General features: G+C 38.2%; 1 protein-coding gene across 2 annotated transcripts in view; it reads left to right on the forward strand.

The window, feature by feature from the left end:
* Positions 1-15,148, forward strand: part of igsf9a (immunoglobulin superfamily, member 9a) — a 63,247-nt gene extending 48,099 nt beyond the window's left edge. For both annotated transcript variants that reach the window (XM_085279088.1, XM_085279087.1), the window contains 7 exons: positions 816-1,033; positions 1,392-1,476; positions 2,197-2,367; positions 2,757-2,793; positions 3,104-5,332; positions 6,055-6,128; positions 6,823-15,148. In XM_085279088.1, the coding sequence (XP_085135214.1) occupies positions 816-1,033; positions 1,392-1,476; positions 2,197-2,367; positions 2,757-2,793; positions 3,104-5,332; positions 6,055-6,128; positions 6,823-6,986 (2,978 nt within the window). In that variant the 3' untranslated portion in view covers positions 6,987-15,148. The remainder of the gene's footprint in view (positions 1-815; positions 1,034-1,391; positions 1,477-2,196; positions 2,368-2,756; positions 2,794-3,103; positions 5,333-6,054; positions 6,129-6,822) is intronic.
* Positions 15,149-15,515: the final 367 nt, after the last annotated feature.

A 15,515-nucleotide genomic window follows, 5' to 3' on the forward strand; every position in this document is an offset into this window, starting at 1 on the left:
GGCCCATATGTTCAAAGGTATTTTGTGTGATTTACAGCTCTCTGGTGTCATCAAAAAATTATCAAAATTTAGCTTAGGGCAAAAACCAACATTAAAATGCAATGTTTATACACCCAGTGGCACTACTCTTTTCTTCATAGATGAATGGATAGTACATTAAAATCCGTTTAGTCCTCTGCCTCAGACTCCAGGCTGGAGTTGTGGCTGTTGCAGTCTGTGGAAATGTTGTTAAATGCAGATTTTTCTTTTCCTTGCTAGAAACATTTTTTTCATTCCAGTCAGAGAAAATATATCTGTGAGACATCTGAGAGATCATGGAAATTAATTTGAAGGTGAAATCCATTGGATAGGAAGTAAAAAGATAACATTTAGATTTTTATTTTTTAAGATATTTATGTTGGGAGCCAAAAAAAATAAAATAAAGGCTAGACTCAGGGGAAACAAACAACCTGATCACGTTAGTTTGTCTTTGTTAAACATTCATGGCAGCAGTTAATTATAATAATATGATAATCCTGAAAATAAGGAGTAAGCATGCTATATCAGTGGTTTCAGTTAGGAATTAGATAGATAAAATTGGATGGATGGATATGTTTTATCAAAAAGTCTTGAATTTACCAAACTGCATAAAGATGACTATGTGTTTCTTGTTTGGTACACTGCAAAAGACTAATGTCAACCTCTCTCTTATTCCCCTCACATTCTGAAGATTGAGCATCAGTGGCTGTAGCAATTTCCTCTGGTGTAATTTAATTTTTCCGCCAGAACATATCAAGCTGATCGACTGAAGCTCTTTCTCATTCTCTCTGCATCAGATCCTCCACCAAGGAAAAATAAACTAAAGCCCCCTGCATTGCTGTCAGCTAATCGGAGTTCAGCAGGTGTTGTTCTGCAATGGTCCCTTTCTGAAGCACAGCACCCTCCCGTCACTGGCTTTGTTCTCCAATCCCGCACCGAGCAAGGGGAGTGGTTTAATTTGGACGAGGACATCAGTGCCAACAGTAGCGAGATAGTGGTTCCGGGTCTGCACAAGGTAACACGCCAGACACGCTGCTCCCTGCGAGACTAATCAGTCCATGCTCCCTGTTGAATGCCTTTGAGATTTTTATCTAAGCTTTCCTTCCGTGGTTTTACTTTTTCAGACTCTCAATTATACACACTTCATGGCAGTCATCACTTTTCTGTCATATTTCAATCTGCATGCGTTGCCTTTTTTTTTCTCTCCTCCAGTCTGTTTCATCCTTCCTCTTTCTCTCCTGTATAGGCCTACATGAATTCAAATGAACGTCATTAGCATTGCAAGCACAATCCGGTGTTGACAAAGTGTGGTTTCATCCTCTGTCCTCCCCACTGTGTGTGTGTGTTTGTGTGTGTGCGGATGCTGGTCTCAGGACTGTGTGTACGAGCTGCGACTTCTATCTCGACGTGGGGACTTGCTGAGCGAGCCCAGCCCATCAGTCAATGTCTCCACTGCAGGTAGGTTTGGTGAGCAACCTTGCTCACTTCACATTTGTTCCCCACCTTCTGTTTGAACCCATTCTACTTCCTCAGTCTCCTTGTCCTAACTCTTTCCCCCCTCTTTCTATATTTCTTATCCCATCCCTCTGTTCCCAGCGTTAGACTAAAATTAGAGCAGGGCCTCAGGGAAAGCTGTCCATTAGAAGCCTGAATGATTGAAATGGCTCCACTAATAACTTCTCAAAAGAGTTAGTGATTGAATTTGCACTTTTCTTATCATTATGTGAATATGGCATGAATGTTACATTAGCTAGAGTACAGAGATATTAAACAGAAATCTGCAACCCCTAATGGTGTAGGACCATCGGCACCAAAACAATATCCTGTTGATTAACACAGCTCTGCTGATAATCTCAGTTTTACATCTGACAGATTAAGTTATGCAAAATAATTAAGTTGCTGATTTGATGAACATTATTATTATCAGGGATGTAGACTGGAGATTAAATCTACCTAAAAACCTTTTAATCATGTAGAATGTAAATTCATTGTTTTAGTATTATTCTGTTGTTGCTATTGTTCTCAAGTTTGTGCTTTCCCCTTTAATCAAGTATATATTTAGGTAATCCTATAGTTCTATCCATCTATATCCTTCTCTCTCCATCTACACACACACACACACACACACACACATATATATATATGCATATATACATATATATCTATATCATGTCACAGGTATGGAGATTTACCCGTCCACTTCCCGGCTCCTGGAGTTCGTCCCAGAGTCGTTACTGGCCGGTGTCCTGGGTGGGGTCGGCTTCATGTTGTTGGCCCTGGTCTTGCTGCTGGGGTCCGCCTGCATCATCAACCGCAAGAGGAACCAGCGCCGCAGAAAGAAGAGCGATGGTAAAATGCTCCTCACTCCAGAGACACAGCAGACACTCACTTTGATGAACTGCATCATGAATATAATCATTTATTCAATAAAATATTGAAAGCACTTTCAATCCATTATATAAATCATGGCCCACTGCATGGATTTGGCGCTCCTCTTGTCCACCCCCTTCGTCCATTCACTTGTAAAAGTTATTGATGTCATTTACATTACTTGCTAATTAGGGTAATTTCTCATTAGTGGCTGATAAATGTAAGTGTAATTAACTTTTTGGACAAGCCTGGGTGCCTCGGGACCTATAATGGGCTCTTATTACGGTTGATTATGTTTTTACGTCTTGGTCAGTGTGGTTGTATCCTACTGAGTCAGATACCATCTTGCCCCTCTCCCTTCCTTTCAGAGCCCCCAACTGCCATCTATAAATGCTCCCCATCAATGTAAGTACCCCTTTATCATTTCATTATAATACCTCCCATTCACCTTTCCCTCTGCCTTCCTTTAAGTGTGCTGAAAATGCCAGCACTTCAGTTATTTTCTATTGCATATCTTTGTTTCCTTCCTCATCCTCTGCTGCTGCTGCTGCTGCTGTTTTGGTCTCTCTCTATATATTTCTCCCGCCCCCTCTTTCACTTTTGCTCAGTCTTATTTTCTCTGCCTCTATTTCTCTTCCCCTCACACCTCCAGTTTTTCTTACAATTTTCTTCTGTCACCCCTCCCTTTCCCTCTTTTTCTCTCTCTCCCTCACAGAAAGACTTCAGGCACCAGCACTCCAGACAGTGTGCTGAAGAAAAGCCTGCTTCCAGCCAGCTCCCACTATCCCACATCTTCCTCTACCACCACCTCCTCTTCTTTGCAGACAGACTGTTCTTCATTTAGCACTGAGAATAATAATCGGAGGAAGCATCTTATGTCCAAGTACAGCAGAGACAGCCTCACTAAAACAACATCTCTAATTTCTCCTTCAATTGAGATGATCTCTAGAGGTCCAGATGGGCGATTCACACTCCCACCGTATGACACTGAGACTCTGAGTGTTCACAGCAAGAAAAGTGTAAGGTATGACCAACACTCTAAAGTTCGAAGGTCTGTGTCACTGCACTCGGAGAAGGAAGACAGGAAAGAGCGTCCATTTGTGCTTTCTGTTGATCTCCCGCCTTGCAAGAAGTCAAGTTATGATGGCTTTCCTGAACTCAGCAGCTTGTGCTCTGACAGTAGTTTGGCCACTATTCATCATCACGACAGAGAAATGACTCCCGTATTTCCAGTGCTTCCACATATCCGAGCTGGCCTTGGTCAGCCATCTACAACTGCAAGCGCTCTGGTGCTCCAAATGGAACATGAGAGGGAAAGGGGGAACCTGCACCGCTGCCTGAAGCTGGCTCAGGAGAGGGAGGAACTAGAGAGGGAGCTGCAGTGGTACACGTTAGAAAGAAACTCCACAAAGCACGAGCAGTCAGACTTAAAGAGGAGGGAGGATGGTGGCAATGAGCTTTTATGGGAATACAAGAGCAGCACCTTGCCACACAGATACTCCCTAGCCAGCAAGGAGAACCGTTGTTTCTCACCAAGCTTTTTATCATCATCTTCTTCCTACTGGGAAACGCATCCTCTTGTTTCTCCACCCACTTTGATTCAATCCAGGACCCATCTCAACGCATCATCAGCTGCAGCTCCCTCATATTTAAAGTCCAGCAATCGTCATTCTTCTCCGTTTTTGCCCAAACAGACTTCCTTTCAATCTGCGGAGGCAGGCAGTTTTTCGAAAGCCAGATTAACTCTCCCACATCTTTCCCTAGAGCACCAGAGACATGAAAGAGCAGGGGCAGCACCAGAAAGCTATAATGATTCACCACAATCCACAGGCCTAGATATGCAAACAAATGATTCATGTTCTGAGGCACAGAGACAGAACAATCTTAGTCATGGCAGCCTTTCAACATTGTCTTTCTACAGCAATAAATACACTGAAAGATCTAATTCAGCTCTTGATGCGTTGCCAGGCTCTTCAAATGTGGAGGTAGTGCTCCCCAAACCCACTGGTGAAGATTTGTGTGTTGAGATGAGTGTAGATGAGCCACACTTTGAGATGTGTCATGTGCGGCCTGCAAAGCCAATGTTGCACCAACGAATTGCATCTCATGTACAAGGGCACACACTGACCCGCAGAGGTCGGCATCATGATATGAGGAGGAGCACAAGCTTGAACTGCCGTGGCCCTGTTTCTGTGGATGATATATTCAGGGTCCCAGATTCTTCGCAACCTTTAGAACCACACATGTGGAAAGCTGCGAGCCAAGGCTCTAAAATATCACTCTCTAAGCAGCGAAGTCAGAGTCTAGACTTGAGAAGACGGAAGGAAAGCAATTTCCTGACTCCTGATGCATGGATAGACTCTCTTAGCCAAGAAAACTGCTCTGCTCCATCATCTTGTCCTCCAGACTCGCTGTTCTGGAAACCTCAAAGTGCTCCTCCTAGGAAGATTTCCAGCTCTCCTCCAAATGATCATGCAGATACCAAATATGCCACCTATTTAACTCCTGCTGCTGCTGACCCTCTATTTTCAATGAACCATCCAGAAAGGCCCACAATAAATCCTAATGTGCCTTGTCATTACGAACCAAGAAGAGAGACCTGTCTTGTACCCAGTGCTGCCACAATGCCAGGGGAATACCAGGAGGACATGGAACAGGAGGGAGGTTATTTGGAGGCCGTGAAAGGAGCCGCTATATGCTTACTGCCCAACACCGATGCTCATGAGGTACTGGAATTGGAGGCAGGAGGCTACGATGGAGTGCCAGAGTCTGGCAGCAGCTACAGCAGTTATGCCAGCAGTGGCCTAGGAAGCATGGAGCCCAGTAATGGGCGCCTTTCCATGTGTAACCTTTCTCCAACACTCATAAGCTCACCTGAGACTATAGAGGACACCCAGGGGAACACCCAGGACATACAAAATAACAAAATGGAATCAAGCCAAAGGTATTAAGCCATAATGAATAACGGAAATTATGTTGTATAGAACAAAATGTGTGGGATTACATTTGCAACTTGAATAAACCCTGTATGGTAAATACAAGGCTTTCAAGGTTAGCCTAATATACAATTTAATGTAATTATAGAAAGACATTGCACATTGTGTTTTCAGATTACAGTAATATGCTGTATACCCAATTTTAGAAAACCAAACTTTAGAGCAAGGTTATTCTTTAAAACATATCAAAAAGTTAAAAAGAAGTTTTTAAAAAAAGGAATTTAATCCTGCATTTTTGTATAAACTCTATCAAGATAGAAGAGCATCTGATGATGTTTGTGTGTTGTTATTTTTTGGAATACAGTGTGAACAACATCAAAATAATTTAATCCATTTGAATCAAAATCAACATCAAACACTGATATATTGCATAAAGCAAAATATATTTCATAACTGAGAATGAGATGGAGATTATAGAGTTTCTTTGTTCTACAGGAAAGCATTTAATAACTGTTTAAAAAAATGATGATAATATTAAAGATTTCTGAATATTTGCAAGCACACCTTCAGCATTCTGCTCCGTCTGACAAACTATGAAGCAAAAAACATGAAATAGTTTATTCTTTGCTGGGAGAACTCAAAGTGTGGCTCATAGTACTTTTCCATTTGTAGACAGTCATGAGTGTGTGTGAGCGTGCATTAAACATGCCTTGTTTTATGTCCTCTCTAGGAGAAAGGTCTCTGTCGATGAGAACTACGAGTGGGATGCTACTGATTTCTGCTCACAACCTGCTGACGTTCACAGTAAGCATTTTTATATTCTTGTTATATTCTTATATGGCTTATGCTTGGGTACAGACAAGGTGGAAAGCTGTATAAATCTGTTGAAACTCACTGAGCAATTTATGTGATTGTTGTGTGGTTTATGATGCTCAAATCAATAGAAAAATCCACACCATTTAACCTGTGGGAATGTAATACTCCTCATGGATGGGGACACTGAATAAGGGCAGAGACATTATGCAAATTGTTTCTGTTTAAATGTGTAACGACAATGGAACATTAGCTCTCCAGCATTTCAGACTGTGAGCTGTATAACTGAACTAAAAATACAAATGACAATCACTTGTTCTAATGACTCTTTAATGTGCATCTTCCTCTTGAATGTGCATATATCTCGGATCCAGCACACACAGGTGCAAGATGCTAACAAGATGCATGTATTTTAGCTTGAATTAATTATTATTAAGAGAAATTAAGAGAAACTTCAGATGTTTTCACTATTTAGCTCCAGTGAATTGACTTGAAAGTTAACCTGCTGTCAGAAGCCAATATTTAATTTCCAACCTGTAGCCTATGAGGGTTTCACATCTTTGGGTGTTTAAGATATAAGGGACAAAAGCCTACAGGGTGCACAATTTTAATGAAGTGAAATCTGCTGTAAAATATCAGGAAACTCACAGATACCACAACTTCACAAGTTTCTTTTTACCTACAGGCCTGTTTCCTTCGTTGAATCTGCTGAAGCCTGATCCGTGCCGCAGCCTACCCAGCATGCAGCGCTCCACTAAGGCACTGAAAAATTGCAGTCAGATTTCTCGGCTCCCAGAGCATCAAAGCAGCTGCTCTGCTGAGCTAGAACCAGACACTGTGCTGTTCTGACACTGCCAGCCTTTGGCTCGTCTCACCTGGTGTGTCCTTTCACTTACTGACTCGCATCAATGTCGACAAAAAAGTGCATGCGGCAGAATATGAGCCTTTGTGTGATCAATTTTAGTTCCCCTTTCAATCAAAAAAAAAAAAGGGAAAAAACAGAGCGAGGCCAGTACAGAACTGCCTTTTTTACTAGACTATTCTCTTTGCTAAGCTCAACTGAAAAGAATAATTTTCAACACATGTAGGTCCCAGTAAAAGTAGTAGAGGCATAAAACCATCTCTGTCTTTATGCAATGCTTTTAAACTTTGTTTCCCTTTGTGACCCATAACTATCATGCTTTCGACATTTTCTTTTGAGACTGTCTGCCAATCTGCGAATATCAAATCTGGTCACCGTGTTTTCTTGTGCACTTTGATATGCATTCATCATCCAGGGATGACTCAGTAACCAAACAAAAGACAAAACGATCACAGTCATTATCAAGTTACTGGTCTATGCTGGGATAGAGCTTTCAATATTATCTATCATCTTTGAGTTTAACAGCAGATATGTTAATGAAATGTCATCCAATAATGAAGATGACTAAAATACAGAAGGTCATTCAGCTGCACTGTTGCACAATTTGTGTAACCATCTTTCTAGAAGTATAATTTCCCAGCAGAGATTGAACTTTTTTTTTTTTAGAATCCCAACATCTACTCAGTGTAATGAAAGGCTTCCTCACCATGCTGTCTCCTTGTTCAGTGCAGCAAGACCATTAATTATGTTCAGCAATTGAAGAGGGTCATGTTAGCTAAGATCATATTTCTTCTTGTTTATTTTTTTATGGTCATAAAGGGAAATTAGCCTTATTAAATTGTGTTGCCTAATTTGGCAAGGGTCAGCTCTGACTAATCAATGCTTTTTTTCCTCCTAGCAACACGTGCGTAAAAAACACTTGGGAGATAAGAGTGCTGCTGAAAAGTGGCCCCAGATAATGCTTTGCTTGTCAGAGTGTATTTTCACACATCCAGTCAAATAGTATATTAATACCATGGTGCAAAACGCACTTCTATGTTTTCAATGTCGAAAAACCAAAATCCAAAACAAAAACTCAGAGATCATTATAATTTACCTTTATAGAAGGAAACTAAAATTGTGCAGTGCTTTATGCGGTTCTTATTACACGGTGATTGTAGTTTTTAATAAGTAAGAAAAGAAGGTTTAATTAAGAGTATGAAGTCGTGAGAAAGTTGTATTTTTCTTAAAAGTTGCAAGAGATCAGACTGGTGTAATGTAAGTCTGAAAAGCACTAAAACACATGAAGTTTTATTCAAGCCAAAGTTTTATTATTTAAGCCAAACTCTTTTTGGATATTGTGCTTTTATCAGTGGATACTAGTCATACTTCTGAGCTGTAGGACTGCAAATTCTGTTGTATGAAGGTCTTTTTCCCCCGTTCCCACTGCATGTTGCTTTTTGTTTAAGTTTAGACTCTCTTCTACACTGACTCACACATTTGCACCGCTGGTGACCATTATGCCCAGAGACATTTTTAGCCGTGTGGTGGGTAAGCTAAAGGATGCTGCAGAGCATAGAGAAGAAGAACAACACTGAAATCCAGATACTGAAAGAAATTTGCAGGCTGAATGTGTACAAGGACACTCATCTAGGGACTGATGTGCACTTTTATATCGATGACTTCTATGTTGGTCATTTGTTTAGCCCAGGAAGAATGACAAACGTGTACCAGGCTTCAGTAACATGAGTATCAGATATTATTTTGATTAACAAAAAGAACAAAATGTTATTAAAGCCAGTGGTTGTGAGCAATGCAAGGTTAAGGTTTGCTTTTATCTTTTAATATGCCTTTCAATGGCACACTATTTTGCGGAAAAAGAAGCAATGCCAGCTTTCGGCGTGCTGGTGTGATTAGGTACTAAGAAGTTTAAAGAGTTTGCTTTGTTTTAACGCGTAGTGGAACAAATTCATAACATAAAAAATCAGTTTTAATTAATGTGTGGAATAATTCCCATATCAAATTGTAAAAACTGATTTTTTCCAACCTCCTTTTCCTACTGCAGATTGTTTTTTTCCCCTGGAGGATCAAACCAAGCACAAATGTTTCACTGTTTCCGTAAACCTACTGAGAAAAAGAAATGCACCCATGCGCCACGCTCTTTTCTTCACGAACAATGGAGGAAAGGAAAAGAAAAAAATGGTTTTGGTTGCTGAACCTCTATCTTAAGGCCTGCACATTAGTCAAGCAAATAATTAACTCAGAACTCTGCAGTGTACCAAAGCATTGTGGGGTATCCATCCTATAATTGAAATTCACTCATAACAGCTACATTTACTGCAAATCAGTGTTTCACTTCTGTAGAACATTTTCATTTTCTGGTGTGCGTATTGTACCTCAAGTCGGGAAATGATAAAATCCCAAGTGCTTTGCAGACAATTTGTATTCAGCACCAGCTTTTTCTGTTTGTTTGGGTTTTTTCGCCCTACCTTTACAAGTATAACTAGTGCAAAATAGGTGGTAATATGTAACATATATATACATTAGAAAATGGAAAACACAACACTGAAAAGTGGTAATGAAGCATAATAATACACTTTTAAGGAAACCTGTTCACAAAGAGTTGTGGATAATAGCAAAGGCTCATAAAGCTGATTGTTATACTGCTACCTTTTTCAGTTATTGTGTGTACTTAGGAGGATTAGCTTCAATGCGAGCTCTCGTTTATTATGGCCATTAAGAAGTGATTGAATTATTTGCAAATGCCAGGAAGTGACTCTCCAAGCTAGAAACTAATGAAGGTCTCACTGAAAGGAGATGTCATACACAGACCAGAAAAAGGTGCTTACATCCCCTCTATAAAGTTGAGATAGCTGGAAAGTAACTGGAGACTTCATGTTTATTGAATATCAAAGTTAAACTTACAATCTGTGTGATTATACAGTGAATGAATACTGAAATGGCAAAGATTTGTAGAAAAATAAGTGGGTTTTTTTTTTGCCTGTCCCGTTTGGCTCTTTTGCCATCAGAATTGTTGTCTAAAGGCAAAGAAAGATGCCCAACGGATTCACTTTACCAAACTGACCATCCCAGCCTTGCCATAATGGTCCATTTGATTCACCTTTTATTGTTTATTTTATTTTCACTTACTGAATACGGGACAGACTTGACTGGAGGAAAGAAGGGGAGAAAGAAAGAGGGAAAGAGAAACAGCTGAGAAGAGGGACGGGGACAAGGGCAAAAGACAAAAACCAACAGAACGGGCAGAGAAAAAAAAATGCATATATCAATCACCTGGATCACCTGCTGAGAAAGAAAAAAGAAAACAAGCAGAAGAGAACAAGAGTAATAGAATAAACAACATCACAATGATATATGAGAATATGACAGTAAATACTAAATATTAAACATTATTGTGCAGCACATAAGATCAACAGAACACAGTGTGCTTTGAGGTAGGAGCCAAAAAGGGTGTAGTTTGTGGGTGTGATCACCCGTGTGTACACCTGTGAGCATGGACGCGCTTGTTTTTTTAAAAGGTTCCTTCATGTAATGATCTGCTAGAGGGTAAAGAGAAAAAATAATAAGAGGGTAGAGAAAAATAAGTTAAGTTCAGCCCATTTTGCATTTTGGCTTGTAGTCTAAGAAACACTACATATATTTATGGCTTTAAGGGCTATTGTCGTAACATTTTCACATGTTTAATTGAGTTCCATTTAGATTCAAGTTTGCCAAAACACATTTGTCATCTTTTTTGCTGTAACAAGTCATAGAAAATAGTCTTTTGTACAGCACTAAAAGCTTAAAATATACATTATGCAAAGCCCAGATAAAAATGGAGAGAAAATGCAAATAAGCTCCTGATTATGAACCAGTGTCCTTCTAATGATCAGAAACACCTCAAACTCTTAAAGAAGAAAAAGTTGGCAAAAACTCTGAATTAATCAATTCTTCAGGTTTTACAAAGCCCCTGAAAACGTGGCATCAAATCCTAGATATTGTTCTATAAAAAGAAAGACTGAATAGCAAAAGCCATGCTAGACTACATACCACCGGCAAACCCCCCCAAACCCCTCTTCATAAATCCATGAACTACGTCCTTAGATGGAAAAAGGATATCTGATCTAGTTTGCAGTTTTAATTTTCCTGAGAAAACATAATGATTTCCAATTCTGTTATTAAATTTTTTACATACATTTGTGAGTATATGTGAAGTGTTCACTGTTGCCCTTCCTTGCCATGGTAAAGTTAATCCCTTCTTAGGTCCCTGCCTTAAGCTTGGTTAAAAACTACCAGGCAAGCTGACAACATAATATCTTACCTTTACCATTAGCATAATCAGTTATGAAAACGATGATAGGTTTTGTTACTGAACAACAGCATAAATCAGCTATACTAAATAGACCTTAAAATTTAGTATATATATTGCTTTTCACAGAGATTAAGGAGTAAAATTTTCTTCTCACTCTACTTCATTTGCACAATGTAAACTGTAGAAGCAATCTGTGATGACGTACAAATATTGAGTTCCATTCTGCTCGTTTGACACTGAGTGGGCAACTGACTTCACTGACTGATAAAGTGCTTGTATTACATATGAACCAGCTTCCAATTATACTAATGGTATTAGTACCGCAGCACCAGACAACCTCCATCCTGAGAAAACGATCTGAGGTAATGTCACAGTCATCTTTTTTAATCCTCGGCAATTCCATTTATTTAGACTTTTATATCTCTTTGACATCAGAGATTATGGGGTGGGACAAACACGTATTTCTTGGCTGCGGAGTAAAGATTTGACAATGCAAAGAGCAAACACTGAACACTGAGTGTGTACAAGTGCAGCCTGTGCACAGGTAGTTCAACAGCTTCTTCTAACAGAAAACACGTGTAGCATTCAAATGACAAGAACTTGACATAATTTTACCAGAGTGGTGTGAATTAATCATTTGCACAGTCTCTGACTTTAGGTAAGAAAGGAATTGTTCGACAATGTAAAGACTGGGCTATTGATTGGATACTAAATGTGCTTTATAACTTAAAATTCTTTGTATAAATTAACCTCCTCTGATGGGCTGATTAGTTACATATCCTTGTAATTAACATAATATTAATTAATTATCTTTTAATTAATAACCTTATAGTATCATTACAGAGTTCTCTATTCTTAAATTGACTTCTGACTTGATTAGAAACAGAATTTCCTGGTTAATTTTGCCAGTAACTGTCATTTTAGGTGATAACAGCAAGCGTTGTATTGCACTTGATGTATTATACTACAATTCCAAGGCTAGCCACTGTGCCGTATCATAGTAGCAAAACATGTGGATTTAACAAAATCTCTGATTTATTTTAGCAGTAGTTGGCCTTCTTGTTTTGTTATTCCCTACAATATTTCTACCTTTAATAGTGGTAATTCTTAATTTAGTTTCACTAGTTTAATACTTTTGTTGTGTAGTAGTGGCAGCTGTCATGAATTTATGAAAAATAATGTCTTATTTTGTAGCCATCTTAACCTTGTTATGACAGTATTTTTGGAAACTTGGACGCAAGAAGCAAATAATACAACTAGCTATGAGTAGCCTCTCTTACTTTGCCACACAGGTGTCAGTCATTTAACTTAATATAATTTCATTGTGGGTGCAAAGTTATTGATTGCAGCAACTTTTCAAAAAGACTAATTTCATGTGGAATCTATTTTTTTCTCCATCATCTTAAGTGGCTCACTCATGCCCATCTCAAAGCGCAATTACTGAAGGGGCCTAAGAGTGATCTTCAGTTGTTTTACCTGGAGGCTCAATTAAAAGTTGGCAGTGTGTACTTTTTAAATCGCTAGAGGAAACATGGGTTTTCAACTATGATTAGATATATAATTAAAATAGACAAACAGGTCACCCTGAGATTAAAGTTCATTATATCACAACTCCTGTCAGTTAACAAGTCATTTAACAAGCAGAAAAGCCAAAAAAAATGACTGGTTTCTCCTTTTCAAGTGTTGACATGTTTATTTTGTAGTGTTACACTGCTATAAATCTGGGCTTAAGCAAGCTGGATAAAACAAGCATATATAATATCTATATATTTCGTGCATGTGTGTATGTATTCTATATTTAACATGACACTGGGGGAAAAAAAAACACTTGATAGATAATATCTAGTTATCTTCATTACTATTATGTTATAGAGCTACAAAATAAAACAAACGTCCCATGTAAAATGCAGGTTAATACTTTCTAGCTTCAGTGTTCTAGCATTTTCATGCTACGACATCCAGGTTTTTAGATGTGCAGACAGTCGTAATTATTTTTTTGTGCTTTTTCATCCTTAAGCAAACTACAGCAGGTATTTTATTTTGCATCGCAGAAAGAATGAGGATGGCAATTAATGCTTGTTGTTGAGGATAAGCTGTGGCTATTATCTCCTGCCAAGTGTAAAATTAGTGCGATTATCAGCAATATTACCATGGAAATATGGTTGGACGTGGATAATTTAAAGATGGAAACCTAAATGGGACTTTTTCAATCAGTCTATCTACACATCCAGCATTCAGCCTAAGAGGCAAGAATTCACAACATGTCAGCAAAGTTAATTACCTCTCTGAATGCCTCCCAGCAGAGAGTGGAATAATAGCATCAGGGGAGAGAATGACTTTTCTCCTGTTGTATTGCTTTTATTGTACAGCACAATCTTTCTTAACCCCTATTTCACTTTAATTAGGCATTTACCCAAGAGACAGAGGTTTTGAAAAACATCTGTGTTCTTGCTATCCCAAGGGCAATAACCTTGCAGTGGGTGTTTCTTATTCTCTCATTGATTACAAAGCGTGTTCATCCAGAATTGATGACCTTATTATATGGGGTGGTTTATTGTGTCCTTGAGAAGAAACATTTACCATGAAGATAAGTAAGCCTAATTTTCCACAGCCACTATTGATGTGATATAGCACTTTTTAGGGCTTTGAAATATGACAGTTATATTTGACTGATATTTAATGGATTTCTTTTCATTAACTGAATTAACTGTATGCGAGACTTCTGAAGCTAAGACTCGAAAAATGGAGACTTATTTTTTTATCATGAGGAAAATATATGCATCTATATTATTAAAAGCACAATATATGGATTTATATGGTTGAATTTATTTTCATTTCAACAATTATGACTTATATGAACCTTGTGATATGTGACATGAAGCTTATTAAACATGTTGTCAAAGTTGCAAAAGTGACTGTAACTACTTAACAGAGTTCATCTTGATGTTTAAATAATAGCTGAAGATTTCTTGTTTATTTTCTCATGAAAAAATATGATCTATAGTTATTTGCTCAGTTTTGAAAGTTGTATTTTATGTCAGACATTCAGATTTCTGTGTAAATATTTCATTATAATAATGTGTTATCATATTGTGATTTTGTTAGTTCACTTTTTTTTTTTAATGTTATAGCCATTTGTGTGCAAATGAATACTATGTTGAGGTCCTTGCCTCATCGGTCATATTTTAACAAACAATCCTGAACCATTTCACTGTTTGCCATTTACTGGACAAAAGGTGTTCACACACATTGAATAGACTCACCCACAGCAGGAGAGTAAAAGTGAATTCTTAAACTGATTTGCATTCTCTTTTGCTCATTTTGAATGATTTGTATGCATAAATGCTTTCAAAATCAATTGAACTTTGTTGATCCAAACCTTTTGAAGAATTTGGCTTTCTGGGAGAACTATGACTGGCATAGAAATTAAACCCAAAGTATATTCCCAAACTATAAAACAAGTGCAAGTACTTGTTGAGAAAGTTGAGCTTTTTAGTTTAACTTTTGGAATTTTAGTGTTTAAAGTTTAGAGCTTTCGGTTTGTAAGCCTCAGATGACATGACTCATGTTTTCATCTGCTTCTTTCCATCTCATCTGGAGTTGATCATCATAGATCACTAATGAAGACGATCTAAAGTCAAAATACCTATACATATCTTACTCTATCTATAAATAAAGCACATAAAAAATTTGCAGATACCTTTCGACTGAACTTCGTTTCAGTTACAATTTAAGAAATATTGTTATTTTCATCTACAGTCATTTATATCTATTGGTATGACTCTGTACTGGGACCACCCTATCATGCTTTATGGTTTCTTCAGGTAAAGGTTAAAAAAAATAAATAAAAGATGGTAATCTGTTGCAAAGTGTTCCCTGTTTTTAAAGCAACCATTTCAAAGGCAACACGATCATTACACATGGTCCCAATCATTTTGCTCATGACGATGGTTTTCCATGAATTGAAAATTGGTAAAATATTTCCTCTATTAATTTCTCTCTCTCTCTCGATTATTTAAACTAGATATGATAAAGTACAGTTCCCGAATCCCCGTGCGGACTGATTCCCACACTAATAGATAACTTTAGGAAAAAAATGTCGTAGGCAAATTGTGATATATTTCCTGTCGTGTGCACTCTGGCAATGCAGCTACATAACACATTTGTCCATTGTATTTTGACATTTAACCTTTCTCAATTCTGGCTGTCAAGAATGAAAAAAGTG

Source organism: Mchenga conophoros, linkage group LG7 (genome assembly GCF_057382185.1).
Source record: "Mchenga conophoros isolate Kocher_MC1m ecotype Shallow Benthic linkage group LG7, M_conophoros_male_GT1.1, whole genome shotgun sequence".
Taxonomy (NCBI): domain Eukaryota; kingdom Metazoa; phylum Chordata; class Actinopteri; order Cichliformes; family Cichlidae; genus Mchenga; species Mchenga conophoros.